At 33.6% G+C, this 16,434-nt stretch overlaps 1 protein-coding gene across 1 annotated transcript in view; it reads right to left on the reverse strand.

The window, feature by feature from the left end:
• Positions 1-4,392: 4,392 nt before the first annotated feature.
• The window catches only part of LOC107570923 (adhesion G protein-coupled receptor A3-like), a 100,720-nt gene continuing 88,678 nt past the window's right edge, over positions 4,393-16,434 (reverse strand). The window contains exons 15-18 of the mRNA XM_016257206.1: positions 15,018-15,169; positions 8,311-8,406; positions 5,860-6,795; positions 4,393-4,726 (exon numbers count right to left, since the gene is read on the reverse strand). Of these exons, the coding sequence (XP_016112692.1) occupies positions 4,393-4,726; positions 5,860-6,795; positions 8,311-8,406; positions 15,018-15,169 (1,518 nt within the window). The remainder of the gene's footprint in view (positions 4,727-5,859; positions 6,796-8,310; positions 8,407-15,017; positions 15,170-16,434) is intronic.

Here is a 16,434-nt window from a genome sequence, read left to right on the forward strand (position 1 = left end):
ACTCCATGTCAGATGAAGAGAAGCGTGATGTTTGTATGTTAAAGACTGAGCCGTCTGAGCACTAGATCACGGTCACTCATCTCCTTCAGCTAGACTAGTCTGGTCAAGTGCTTAACTAGTCTTCTGCTGCAGTTTGTGATGACAGCAGCTGTTCACCAACCAATCACAAGCCTCAAATCATTCTCATCGTTCCTTCTAGTTACACAGTGATGACGTTCTCACACAAACAACGTCTCCTTAACGACAGAGCAGCGATTCACCATAGAAACAGTAAAGAATCAGCACAGATCTGTAATAGAACAACTAGAGGCGCTCTCACTCCGTTCCACAACCTAGTGAGCTGAGTATTTATGCATTTGAATTGAATTGAAAAGATCCACACATAATTATGATGTTTTGCATTGTGACATTATTTTTATAAAAATAATACATCTTAAAATATCTTTAAAAATACTTAATTTTCTTATATATATATGTATATTTGCTCTACCATCTGCCGACCCTGATGTAACCTTGCAAAAAATATTTAGGCCTAAATTTATTAGTTATGTTTTTGAATTGCATATAACATTTCCATAATAATCATAACAATACAATTTTATTTTCCTTTAAAGGAGCATCTTAAAACACGTTGCTTTACAGTTAATGGTGTCATTATTGACATGACCATTAAGCACAAAATAAATAAATACATAAAAATAATACATCTTCAAATATTCCTAAAATAAACAATTTTTTTTTTCATTTTCTATACATGCTTTTTTTTATTTTCCATAAGTATTTGCAACTATTTGATTTTTATTTAAATAATAATAAATGTGTTAAAATATAAATATAAAATAATATTAAATATTAAAATATAATTAATTGTGCTTAATTACTTCAGTTAAAATGCATGAACATAGATAAAATACGACGACGTGTGCAACAAGCGATATTCAATGAGTTAAAATGTACGAGACTGAAACTAATTGGATTCATTGATGATAAATATATAAAGCTGGTTATTGTGCGTTTAAAACACATTCAGATTATTAGTACTAATTACAGTAATCTGACCTGTTTCATTAATGTATGACTGACAAATATGCATCACATAAAAATAAAAAAATGTATCCGAAATTTTATATGAAATTCAAATATATAAATCTTAAATTTATAAGTTCGTCATCTTGGATGCATTTTTGAATGTTTGGAGCAATGCATTCTGGGATTTCCTTCTCAACAATGCTTCTTTACAGCTTGGCCAAAATATAAGGCGGCATAAATATGTAGCCTACTATTCTGAACGCCCTCAAACACAGTCTAGATGAGCAGCTCACCAGGAATAGAAACGGAGCTTCTTTGTCTGTTTGCATCGCACATTTCAAGTTAGACAGAAGCAGGCCTTTTTTGTGTATTACTAAGTTTCCGCTAGTTGATGTTCACAGTATAGATTAAGCATGTGGAGCTGATGGATGGTTTAAAACTGCTGGTGAATTTTCATGTATTTGGAGTTTCTCTGTAGAAATGATTGGGACATTAGTGGGACTCTCAAATGCGTCTATGAAAATAAATATATGGCAGAATGCTTTGAAATACTTCATTAAATGTGTTTGCATACACTCAAACACACGATATTCTCAGTATCATTCTCAATGTCTGTTACCTTGTGTGATAAATGTACCTGTACCTGCACACAATGGCCACGTAAGCACTGCAGAGACTTGTAATCAAACATCATTAGAAGCACATTAAACTCCCACAAGCGGAGTGACTCCGGATTGAAGTGCAGTGTGAACACGTGCTCCAACTCAAACCAGGGGCCTCATTTATCAAACACACCACTGATCTGACATTTCACGGATGTCATACTGTCAAAACAAACAAACAAACCCAGAAACTGATGTGAGAGTGTGTACACCACCTGAAGAGCGTGTGAAGAGTCCTCTTGTGCTCAAATACGATTAAAATAACCCAACTCTGGTTATAAAAAAATAAAAAGACATAGGCAATGACTTTATGCATGTAGATTATTATGTGCACTAATGATAACGTCACTGAAAGTAATTCATTAATTAATAATTCATGAATTATTCCTGATGTTTATGATATATATATTTATTTTTTTATTTTTCAGGAAATCATTAAAAAGTGTACGTACACTACTAGTACCACTACTCTAGTTTGATATACATTAAACTGTAATGTATTTCTGTGATGCGCAGCTGTATTTTCAGCATCATTCCTCCAGTCTTCAGTGTCACATGATCTTCAGAAATCAGTATAATATGCTGATTTATTATCAGTGCTGGAAACTGTTGCTGCTTAATATTTTTTTGGAACCTGTGATACTTTTTTCAGGATTCTTTGATGAATAAAAAGTTAAAAAGAAGAGCATTTATTTAAAATATAATTATTTTCTAACAATTACACTACCGTTCAAAAGGTTGGGGTCAGTCAATTTTTATTCTTTCTATTTTTGAAAGAAATTAAAACTTTTATAAAAAATGTATTCAGCGAGGATGTGTTAAATTGTTAAGAAGTGATAGCAGAGATTTATATTGTTAGACAATATTTATATTTTGAATAAATGCTGTTCTTTTTAAGTTTTTTATTCATCAAAGAATCCTGAAAAAAGTATCGCAGTTTTCAAAAAATAAATATTTGGCAGCACAACTGTTGATAATTATAATAATAAATCCGCTTATTAGAATGATTTCTGAAGAAAATTCAGCTTTGCATCACAGAAATAAATTATATTTTAAAGGATATTAAAATAGAAACCATTATTTTATATTGTAATAACATTTTGCAAGATTACTGTGTTTTTTCTGTATTTTTGATCAAATAAATGCAGCCTTGATGAGCAGAAGACACTTCTTTAATAATATTACAAGTCTTACTGATCCCAAACTTTTGACCTGTGTATATATATATATATATATATATGTTAAAATGTTATATATGTTTAACATGTTTACATTTTTATATAAAAATGTGTGTGTGTTTGCATTACACATATAATCGGACTACTTTTTGATTACTTTTGACCAAACTTAACACATTTAAACCGGATAATCTTGTACAATATTGGTGTAAAAATACAAAGAGTAAGAAAAATATATTCCATTCATTGTTATTAACAACATAAAGTGCATTAAACATTAAATTACGTCAAGGTTCCCAAACTGGGGTTCGTAAAGGAACTGCAGGGGGTTTGCGAGTTTAATGAAAGGTTAATCATTAATCAAATCATAAAAATGTAAAATATATCATTTTAAAATAACAAATCGAAATAAAACGCTTCCTAAAAAAATGAATTATTTTATTTGTTTGCATGCATGTCATGTGAACATTAACCAACGTCAGAGAACCGTGAACATGCAAATGCGATACTTAATTATTAAATAGCTGTTTTAAAATCTCAGGGGTACTTCAAGTAAATATATTTGGTGAAAGCGGTTCAGATGACGAAAGTGTTCGGGAACCCATGCATTACATGTAAATAAGATATAATGTGAATTTGTGCATTTTATTATATTACAGCCTTCCAAAGACATTGAAATAGATGGTTAAATAACCTACTGAGTGATAATTCAAACACACATTAATGTGTTCATCAGTAGTTGATGCAATGTTGAGAAATTATTTCTGTAAAACTGACTAGTGAGAATCTCCACAAGACTGGAAGACTTTCTGAATGTATATAAGCGGTAGGCTATTTAAAAAAGGAACATTTAAAAGATGTAAAAGAGGAATTAGGGAGAATCAATAAATTATGAATAATGTATTGCTACTGTGTGAATAATATGCAATCAATAAAAAAGTAACTGTAGTCTGTTGCTACAAATATACCCCAGCGACTTAAGACTGCTTTTGTGCTGCAGGGTCACAAATATATACACCTATATATATATATATATATATATGTGTGTGTGTGTACTGTATGTTTATACACACTATATTCTTGAAAAAATAAATTACTTATAATACTATAAATAAAATTATTTTTTATTATAACTGCATGTGTTTGTTTATATGATAGTTATGTCACTGAAATTAATTAATTATTAATGATTTCCCTAAAACAAAAATAAAACAAAATGCCCTAAATAAAATAAAATTCCTTAAAATAAAATAAAATTCCCTGAAATATAATAAAACAGAATATAATAGAATAAAATAAAATATATATATAAAAAATAAAATCCTTAAAATAAAATATAAATTCCCTAAAATAAAATAAAATAAAAATTCCCTAAAATAAAATAAAATAAAATTCCTTAAAATAAAATAAAATAAAATTCCCTAAAATAAAATAAAATAAAAATTCCCTAAAATAAAATAAAATAAAAATTCCCTAAAATAAAATAAAATAAAATTCCTTAAAATAAAATAAAATAAAATTCCCTAAAATAAAATGCCGAACGTCCACGTGGCTGCGAATAAAAACAGCGTGAACGCCGCCGTCCGCAGCTGGGCTTTAAACGAGTGTTCGTTGGCCAGCGTGGACGGGTTGATGAGACCCGGGCAGCCGCCGTGACACTGACCGCTCGCCGGCTCCCCCTGGTGGAGGTCGGAGAGCCGCTGCTGCTCCTCGCTCACCGCCTTCAGCTCGTATTTCCGCTCGGGGTGTTTGTGCAGCTGGATGAAGGTGCACAAGAAGTAGACGCAGGTCACCAGGACGATGAAGCCCACGGGGCCGTAGAAGGCCCCCAGACTCGGCTCCCACGCCATCCAACAGCTGCAAACACAGCAGATGAACACTTACTGAACATGTTATATTATTAAGCCATAATTAACCATAATCTGGTTAATTAACATTCAGATTTTAGCAATTTGATGAGAACAAACTTTAACTGAATTTAATTGTCTATTGTCTTCTGTAGGGCTGCTTTATCAATTAATTCAATGCATTTCATAATTGATGAATTTTGCAGCAGTGACGCTGTTATTCAACTGAATTGAATCAACACTCAACTGAAGAATGACACTACTGTCTTCTGTAGAAATACTTTATAAATTAATTAAATTTGTTTCATAATTGATGAACTGTGGAACATAAACATACAATCTGCAATGATAGAAATATATTAAATTAATAAAAAAAAAATTGTTGTTTTTATGAGTTGTTGTTATTGTTAAACAGTCTTATTATTGGTAACAAAAACTGACAAGCAAAAATTGTTTTCTGTAATTGAGATAATGCTTAAATAAAATAAAAATGAAACAATAAATAAATAGAAAAATAAAATGCATTTAAATAAAATAATAAAATAAATTATTAAATTAAATTAAATAAATGCATGCATACATACATAAATACATATTAAATGAACCTAAACCTAACCTAAACTTTAAAAAAAAAACTAATGAACTAATGAACAAAACATCACCTTGGCGACTAAATCTGAAATAAAAATCTATATAGAAATAAAAAAAACCTAATAAAAAAAATCACATCAAAATTACTAACACAAACAAAATTAAAACTAAAAATACAAATTGAATTTGTTTCATAAATGATAAACTTGGCAACACGTGCAATGATACAAATGAATGAAATTAACTAAAATTAACTAAAATGTATATATATATATTAGATGAAAAACTTAAACTTAAAAAACCTAACCATAATGAAAATGAAATAGAAATGTTACCTTGGTGACTAACTGAAATAAGTTTGAGTTGAAGTATCAAAATGACTAAATCTGAAATAAAAATACATTTGAAATATAATATATAAAAAAATTTATTTTTAAAAGTTAATTTAAAATATATTAATAAAAACTATAATAGAGTGACTCACATGTGTCCCTGCAGCACAAAAGCAGTGTTAAGTCGCTGGGGGATATTTGTAGCAATAGCCAACAATACATTGTATGGTGGTGGTGGCAGAGTGTGAGTGCCTCGTGAGGGCAAATGTGATGCCCTTCGTGAGCCAGGTGGCAGACGTGGGTGTGTGGGCTGTTTGCGCGCGAGCTGTGCGCACTAGCGCCGTCGGCGCCAGAGGGAATACGGAACGCTAGTTCACGTTGCCGCCTCGTTTTAGTCCTGACGGGCTTGGAGCAGCGGTGCAAGCGCACGGCGGGCCGGTATCCCTCAGGGTCGGCGTGGAGGAGCACGTGTGCGCTGGTTTCGTCCTCTAGGAGCTGCTGCGTGTGCAGAGCGGCGCAACATGGCGAAACCGGTGTCAGGCAGGTCACGTGATTCTGCGCGACGGTGCGACACGCGCAGTAAGCGGGTTTCCCGGCATCCAGATGGCAGTGGGAGTGGGCGTCGCCGTTTATGTTGACTTTGTGGGCGTGGCCGTGGGCGTGGCATGCGTTGGAGGGGCGTCGCCCGGGGCAGCAAGCGCACCAGCAGTGCCAGACATCATCGCGTTTCGCGCAGTGGTGAATCAAAACGAACAACCCCAGCGTGACGGAAAACGCCCCGTACAAGCAGCTGAAAATCATATCCAGAAAGTGACCCTGCGATACGGCCAGTGCGCCGAACGTCCACGTGGCTGCGAATAAAAACAGCGTGAACGCCGCCGTCCGCAGCTGGGCTTTAAACGAGTGTTCGTTGGCCAGCGTGGACGGGTTGATGAGACCCGGGCAGCCGCCGTGACACTGACCGCTCGCCGGCTCCCCCTGGTGGAGGTCGGAGAGCCGCTGCTGCTCCTCGCTCACCGCCTTCAGCTCGTATTTCCGCTCGGGGTGTTTGTGCAGCTGGATGAAGGTGCACAAGAAGTAGACACAGGTCACCAGGACGATGAAGCCCACGGGGCCGTAGAAGGCCCCCAGACTCGGCTCCCACGCCATCCAACAGCTGCAAACACAGCAGATGAACACTTACTGAACATGTTATATTATTTCAGAACATTCAGATTTTAGCAATTTGATGAGAACAAACTTTAACTGAATTTAATTGTCTATTGTCTTCTGTAGGGCTGCTTTATCAATTAATTCAATGCATTTCATAATTGATGAATTTTGCAGCAGTGACACTGTTATTCAACTGAATTGAATCAACACTCAACTGAAGAATGACACTACTGTCTTCTGTAGAAATACTTTATAAATTAATTAAATTTGTTTCATAATTGATGAACTGTGGAACATAAACATACAATCTGCAATGATAGAAATATATTAAATTAATAAAAAAAAAAATAGAGTTGTTGTTATTGTTAAACAGTCTTATTATTGGTAACAAAAACTGACAAGCAAAAATTGTTTTCTGTAATTGAGATAATGCTTAAATAAAATAAAAATGAAACAATAAATAAATAGAAAAATAAAATGCATTTAAATAAAATAATAAAATAAATTATTAAATTAAATTAAATAAATGCATGCATACATACATAAATACATATTAAATGAAAACCTAAACTTTAAAAAAAAAACTAATGAAAATTAAATCAAAACATCACCTTGGCGACTAAATCTGAAATAAAAATCTATATAGAAATAAAAAAAACCTAATAAAAAAAATCACATCAAAATTACTAACACAAACAAAATTAAAACTAAAAATACAAATTGAATTTGTTTCATAAATGATAAACTTGGCAACACGTGCAATGATACAAATGAATGAAATTAACTAAAATTAACTAAAATGTATATATATATATTAGATGAAAAACTTAAACTTAAAAAACCTAACCATAATGAAAATGAAATAGAAATGTTACCTTGGTGACTAACTGAAATAAGTTTGAGTTGAAGTATCAAAATGACTAAATCTGAAATAAAAATACATTTGAAATATAATATATAAAAAAATTTATTTTTAAAAGTTAATTTAAAATATATTAATAAAAACTATAATAGAGTGACTCACATGTGTCCCTGCAGCACAAAAGCAGTGTTAAGTCGCTGGGGGATATTTGTAGCAATAGCCAACAATACATTGTATGGGTCACAATTATACATTTCTCTTTTATGCCAAAAATCATTAGGATATTAAGTAAAGATCATGTTCCATGAAGATATTTTGTAAATGTCCTACCGTAAATATATCTAAACTTAATTTTTGATTAGTACTATGCATTGCTAAGAACTTCATTTGGACAACTTTAAAGATGATTTTCTCAATATTTAGATTTTTCTGCACCCTCAGATTCCAGATTTTCAAATAGTTGTATCTCGGCCAAATATTGTCCGATCCTAACAAACCACACATCAATGGAGAGCTTATTTATTCAGCTTTCATGTGATGTATAAATCTCAATTTTGAAAAATTGTCCCTTAAGACTAGTTTTGTGGTCCAGGGTCACGTATATGAAAGAGTCAAACGCATATAAGAAAACATTCGACTGATTTAGTTGCTACTTACAATGGCGTCTGCTCTCCGCTGCCGTAGTTCTCGATGTTGATGGCTGCTGTGATGCCGCAGATGATGAAGGGAACTCCTGCGCTCACTAAATAAAACCTGCAGACACAAAACACAATCACGCTGAAGCTAAAAATACAGAGTCGGGTTTCATCAAACACTGAAGTGATGAGGAAGAGTTTATGAGGGATCTATTTGACCTGTCAGGACCGTTTGAGAGAAGTATTAAACACAAAGGAAAATCTACAGGAATCAGATCAGAGCGATGTGAAAATCCCAAAGCCAAGGAAAGACAAAATGAGAGAAAGATGAGAAGAGTTTCCTTTAGATGTCTGTGACATCAAAACAGATGTTATTTAGATGGCTAGATATAAATGTTTATATTGTTAACCAATTATAATTTGCTCAGCAAGATTCTCTGATCCTCCATGATCAAAGTTTTTCATGCATTAAACTGTTTTAGTGGAAATATCTGCAGGTAAATATTGTTTTTTAAGATGCATAGTTATATTAAACACATCAGTGTTGTTATTGTTAACTAAAACTTTTAAAATACATTTAAAACTTAAAATACTAATTGAAACTAAAACTAAAATAAAACAAATATATAAAAAAATGAAGCCTGAAACATAACAACAAAAGATATTTCAAAATATTAACAGAATAACATACAAGTAAATGAGTGTAATTGCAGGCAGTGAATCAGGGCTGTTATGACATCTCAACAGCATATAAATATAATATAAATATAATAACGCGAGTCTCTGCGGCACTCGTGTTTGGGGAGATTAAAACGGCTGCCCTCTGAGCGCAGATACGCGGGTTAGTCCAAACACACTGCATAATTCGTGAAATTATCCAAGGTTTGAAGAAAAAGCAGTCTGCTGTGTGATACAGAATGTAGCCGTTTAGAAAACTCAAAAGAAATGCCACACAGTTTCTTCTGCTCACCCGGGCTGATCAAAAATACAGTACAAATTGTGAAATATTATTGCAAATTAAAACAGCTGTTTTCTATGTGACTATCTGTTAAACTGTAATTTATTTCTGTGATCAAAGCTGTATTTTCAGCATCATTACTCCAGTCTTCAGTGTCACATGATCCTTCAGAAATCATTCTAATATGCTAAAAATTGTCTGTAAAATGAATGAATGTAAAACCAAAAATCAACATACAATGGAAGTCTTTGGAGTAAAGAATAGCACTAGAATAAACATTAAAAAGCACAATTTTGAAATGATCACAATGTGCTAATTTTGTGAGTTCATATCTGTGACTCTGTGACTTTTATGTGTTCACGTGAGACTAGTGTGATAAAACCATATGCAACGTAAATTTGGTAATTCTAGGAGCTTTCACCGGTAACATTTTACAATAAGTTCCTATTAGTTAATGATAGTTAATGCATTACATAACATGAGAAATACATTTGTTGCATCATTTAATCTCATTGTTAGTTCATGTCAGCTCAGATCCATTAAAAAGCATTAACAGATACAACTTTTGATGTTAATAATGTGTTAGTAAATGTTGAAATGAACATTAAGATTAATAAATGCATTTTCATTGTTAGTTCATGTTAACTAATGTCAACAAATTGAACTTTATTGTACAAATATGATCCTTTCATCTAATACACAAATATAATGCAACTACCTCGTAAAGAACGTTTCATTGAGCAAAACAATGACAAGAAACGCTAAACCAGAGCCACTAAATCATCCAACTAGAGCAGACTTTCAACCACTAAAAGCATGAGAAACTTTACTGCTAAAATCATAAACACTAATTTACAAATACAAGCAATACTTCTCACTGGGATCATAATGTGCGGATGCAAAAACAATCACGCAAGAGGATCATGATCACCACCAGTCCACAAATTGGCATGAATGGGTCAAACTGTTCCATACAGATGGCCTTATTATAGAGTAAACAACTCATGCACTCAGATATCAGCACTTTAGGTGATGTTGAATCAAAATGAACATGAAACGATCGGTGCGCTGTGACTCTCAGCTCAGTTCAATTACAGATGCACCGCTGCATCTGCGACCTTCATTACACCTGCGGTGTTTACAGACGATCGGATGACAAATGGGCTGAAAAAAGGTGACTATAATAGCAGAACAACAACAACAGGTAGCCGTAATAAACCAAAGTTACACAAAATATGAGTTTTTTTTTTTTCCGTGATGCATTTAAAATGTAAAAGGCAAGACACTATAGGCAAAAACATTGTTTTTTTTCACGCATTTATCAATTTTGAGCTATTTGGGTTTTCATAACTTGTCTTCTTTTAGACTACTGGAAAAAGCCAACCAAAATACACTTTTAAGTGTTTATTTTATTGCGCTCATCTATTTCATCTGTAGATTTCAGCTACAGTACATATCTTTTAAGAGTTTTTTCTCCATTTCAGTAATACTTACATACTCCAAAACTTACAGTTTTATTCCTCTCTATATTCTGAAGGTTTTTACTGAAGGGTTTCAATTTGCTTGATTTTATTATTGCACTTTATCTGTTTACATCTATAGATTTCAATTACAATGCATATGTTTAAAGGCATTTTTTCTCAAAATGAGTTTTTTTCTCCACTTTGGCAGCACTTACATACAGCAAAACTTACAGTTTTATTCATATCTATATTCTGAAGGCTTTTACTGAGGGGTTTGTTCATATAACTGGTTTTATACAACATTTTATTACTAAAAACATGGCAAAAATATATTAGTTTTCTGTCTGTTGACAGTATTTTCTGATTTATGAAGGGATAACAAGAGAAACCCCAAATCCCTTCAGTAAAAACCTTTAAGTCTACTATGTCAATTAAATAATAATAAAAAAACTGAATGTTCAGATTTCTGTTCTGGAAGTGTATGCAAATGAGTGCATATTTAAACATAACATTTCAATTATAACGGTTTTAAACAATGTATAATATAATATATGCATTTTTTTATCCTATTCACCTGTAGTGTCTTGCCTTAAAACACAAACCTGATGTGACTTGTATGTAATAAACAGCAAGTTATTGTAAATTAAATAATGTTCCATCAGTCTTTAAATGAGGCTGCGACATGACTTTACACTGCACTAAAAACCCAAATGCAATAAGAAAACTCTGCTTCTGAAAGAGCGAGATGTGAGAGCGTGAAATAGATGTGCTGATCCAACCAACAATCAAGAAATAAAACAAACTGCAGGAGGCTTGAGGCGTGAGAGATTTATTCTGAAGACAGATAAATGAAAAAAACAACCACACCGCTTGCAGCTGAACAGCAGAATCACTCTGGAAAGAAACACGCTTCAATCAAAGCAGTGAAAGTGCACATCACAGACGAGAAACAACATTACTGAGCTATTGATCCATTTCAGGGCTACTCATACTACTCTTATTTACTACACTATTGTCTGCAGTGTGCAATATGCACTGTATGTACTTCTTCTACTAGCACAGAATACTAGTGTGCAATGCATTGCATAATGCATACGGTTTCACATACATAAAAAAATAGGCTTCAGATTTTAGTACATACTGTGTTGTATGCAATACACTTTGAGGGACCCATTTTCCATGTTCTGCTTTAATTAAAAAACAAATTAGTTTGGAGGAAAGAGGGTGAATTGGGGTGTAAATGGAGTTTCTCCTCACGTCAGAGGACTTAAGATTGGTTAAAGATCTCACATGCCACAACATTTCTGACAGAGAACACAATGTCTGCGCTCGGCTTTCATGTGACCTACTTTCAGCACAATCAGACCCAAACATTACACTCAGAAGAACTAAAAATCCCAGATTAAAAACCACGAACAAGCAGACAAGCTGAATGAAGCTGCGTTAAACTTATCAGTCTTTAAATGAGGCTGCGACATGACTTTACACTGCACTAAAAACCCAAATGCAATAAGAAAACTCTGCTTCTGAAAGAGCGAGATGTGAGAGCGTGAAATAGATGTGCTGATCCAACCAACAATCAAGAAATAAAACAAACTGCAGGAGGCTTGAGGCGTGAGAGATTTATTCTGAAGACAGATAAATGAAAAAAACAACCACACCGCTTGCAGCTGAACAGCAGAATCACTCTGGAAAGAAACACGCTTCAATCAAAGCAGTGAAAGTGCACATCACAGACGAGAAACAACATTACTGAGCTATTGATCCATTTCAGGGCTACTCATACTACTCTTATTTACTACACTATTGTCTGCAGTATGCAATATGCACAGTATGCACTTCTACTAGCACAGAATACTAGTGTGCAATGCATTGCATAATGCATACGGTTTCACATACATAAAAAAATAGGCTTCAGATTTTAGTACATACTGTGTTGTATGCAATACACTTTGAGGGACCCATTTTCCATGTTCTGCTTTAATTAAAAAACAAATTAGTTTGGAGGAAAGAGGGTGAATTGGGGTGTAAATGGAGTTTCTCCTCACGTCAGAGGACTTAAGATTGGTTAAAGATCTCACATGCCACAACATTTCTGACAGAGAACACAATGTCTGCGCTCGGCTTTCATGTGACCTACTTTCAGCACAATCAGACCCAAACATTACACTCAGAAGAACTAAAAATCCCAGATTAAAAACCACGAACAAGCAGACAAGCTGAATGAAGCTGCGTTAAACTTAGAAACATCAAAAAACCAAGGAACGTGTTAGTTCTGCCTTCACTAGAACAAAAGATGCTATAGGAAGATAAGTCTTTATGTGTGTGTGTGTGTGTGTGTGTGTGTGTGTGTGTATCTATGCACGCACACACACACACACACGTTAATACAATACCTCAAATAAATGTTATCTTAAATTAAATATATAAATATAAAAAAAAAAAACCTTGATATACTAAAATAACTAAAACTGAAATAAAAATTAATAAAAACTATATATATATATAATAATAATAATTTTTTATTTAATTTAATATTTATGAAATATATAAATATAAAAAAAAAACTTGATATACTAAAATAACTAAAACTGAAATAAAAATTTATAAAAACTATATATTTCTTAAATAACATATAAAAAAATAACAACTACAACAAAAAACACTAATAAAAATGAAATATTAAATACTAAAAATATATATATATATATAAATGTAATATTTGAAAAGCTATAAAATATTTAAAAATATTTTTTTAAATATAAAAAATATAAAAATTGTAACTTATTAAAAACGTAACATTAAAAACTTTTTTAACAGCTTTAGCTAGTTGCCAAATCAAAACTTTTCGTTTTCATTTTGTTTAGCTTGTACTAAAATAACTGAAATAAAAATTTATTTAAAAAAACTATATAAACATATAAAAAAAATATATAAAAATAACTACAACAACAAAAAACAAAAAGATAACTAATAAAAAATAAAAATACAACAAAACTACAAAAACTTTAAACAAAATTAAATGAAAACGGAAAATACAAAAATGAAAAATATCATAAAACAGAGTTCCTCTAAATGGTTAATTATGTACAACGCTGTGTGTTCAACAACTGCAAACAGCTAAACTCAACAATTAACTATGAAACATGAAATCTGTGCATTATGTTTCTATGAAACTAGTCACTGACAGATCTACCGCCGTATAAACAGTAACTTCCACATGCCCAGAGCAAAGGTGAAGAATATATGAAGAGTTCATTTGCAAAAACCGATAAACGCCACTTTAAAAAAAATGAGCTGATGCATTATTCTCCACATATAGCGCGATCTGAACTCTAAACAAGTTTTGTCAAAAAAGACGGTTTTGTCCATTTTCAAGCATCGTGAGTTCACGTTTTACTGCAGAAGCCGACAAGCGCCTTGTTGTTTTTGAACAGAAGCCGATAAGTCCATTTCAGCGAATCAGCGCGCTGTATTCAGGTCAGGTGACAAGGCTACTTTCCCTTTGAAAAGACGTGCTAGCTGAGAGGAGTCTCGTCAAAGCTGACAAAGTGATCGAGGATCATTTCGACGAACTTGATGAACCTGTGATATCTTCTTCAGGGCGAAAAAGGAAAATAAAAGCTGAAAGGTTTTCGCGGAGCCTTGCAAAAGCAGCGCGTTACAAAGGTGAGGGAAAAGCTCTGTGTATTGCGTGTAATACAGTTCATGATCACAACAACAACGTTTGTCAGGCGTCTACATTATCATCTGAGGACATTACAAAGATTAAAAGAGTGTGTTTTAAACTCTAAAACATGAAATGAGGAGTTATCTGCTTTTGCTATAAAACAAACTTTTAATATGTAAAAAAAAAAAACATACTTTCAATGAACTTTAATTTAGTAAATTACCTGTATTTGTTTAAGCTATTATTACTTAATCAAAACAACCCAACTGCAGTTTGAGTGATATTACTTGGAACGCGCAATAAAAAAATCGTGATTTCTGGAGTTATCGGTTTTTGCAAATGAACTCTTCATATTCAGCACACATTGATTCAGGTACAAGCTGTTCTGGGATTTGCTCTGCGGGAGGTTACTTCACATGTTAAACACAGATTGATTGGGCTTATTAGCTTGACACGGACAGAAGGTTACGCAGCGGATCCTGCAGCTGTCTCTCATGTTTACCGGCGAGATCTTCACCGTAAGGGCTTCATCTTGACAGACCGTTTGCTCTTCAGTCTAACGTCAAGTCTAATTCCTTCAAATCAACTCTGTAAGTGTCATAAACCCGAGAGCAATCTGGAAACTCGAAGGTTCGTACCTCAGCATGGGTGATCTGGCGGGGTGAGGCGGCGCGTGGTCTGCGTTCTGCGCTTGCTGCGGTTTTTTGGACACTTGTTTGTAGATGTTTCGTGCCGTGACACCCAACCAGAGCATCGTGGACAGAGATGAGTAATGCAAGACGATACCGACCTGAAACACAGACAGAAACACACGGCTCAGTGCTTAAAGCACAAAACACACGGACACAATCCAGACAGAAAGCACTGTTCTAGCAGCATCTTTGACCATCTAAACACCATGGTGAAATGCAAGATTTGATCAAAAGTGACAGTAAAGAGAATTATAACGTTACAAAAGATTCCTATTTCAAATAAATGCTGTTCTTTTGAACTTTCTGTTCATCTGTGAATCCTGAAAAATAAAATGCATCACGGTTTCCACAAAAATATTGTGCAGCGCGACTGTTTTCAACATTGATAATAATCAGAAATGTTTCTCGAGCAGCAGATCAGCATATTATACTGATTTCTGAAGATCATGTGACACTGAAGACTGGAGGAATGATGCTGAAAATACAGCTGCGCATCACAGAAATACATTATATTTTACAATATATTCTTATAGAAAACAGCTGTTTTACATTCTAATAATATTTCACAATTTGTACTGTACTTTTGATCAAATAAATACAGCCTCTGTGAGCAGAAGAGACTTCTTTTAAAAACATTAAAATGCAAACTTTTGAACAGTAGTGTGTATATAATACATTATTTTAGGGTGACTTGCAACATCTTGTCCAGGGATTACGGATGAAAAATAGCCTTTGGCTAATTCTGGTACATTTACAGGAATGTTTTATAAAAAAAATAATAATAATTTAATGATAGCAAATAAAACATACTGCCTCTTTAACAGCTTTGTTCAGTGATGATGTGTCCTTTGTCTGTCCTCTATCAACTCAAACACATTAAACATATCCGCATGAATGACAGTGACATCAAGCATCACGTGAGCAAATGTGACCGAGTATCCGAGATTGAAATGCTCCAAACATATAATGCAGTGATTGAGAGCTGAAGAAATAAAGGCTCCTCAGAAGATGTGAGATGTTCTGGAGGCTTGTGAAGATCATTCCTCCGCTGAGGAACAGTGAAAGTAAAGCTTCTGGAAACAAACGCTCCTCAAAAGATCCTGAGGATTAGATTTGAGACTCTAAAACATGATTGATGAAGAATCAAGTAAAGCTGAGCTGCTTCAGTCCAGTAAGTGTTCATCTGGAGATATTACTGCAGTTATTCTGACCTTTACTTGATCAAAATCAGTCAAGATTTGACACGAGATGCTCGAGCTGAAGCTGGACGTTTGTACAGTTACACTAAAAGAGCTTTGACTGGATAAAACACTCTAAACTCTCAATCAGACGACAGAAGACATGCAGGAGATCGAGTGTGAAA

The sequence above is a fragment of the Sinocyclocheilus grahami genome, unplaced genomic scaffold (genome assembly GCF_001515645.1).
Source record: "Sinocyclocheilus grahami isolate Dianchi unplaced genomic scaffold, SAMN03320097.WGS_v1.1 scaffold1522.1, whole genome shotgun sequence".
NCBI lineage: Eukaryota > Metazoa > Chordata > Actinopteri > Cypriniformes > Cyprinidae > Sinocyclocheilus > Sinocyclocheilus grahami.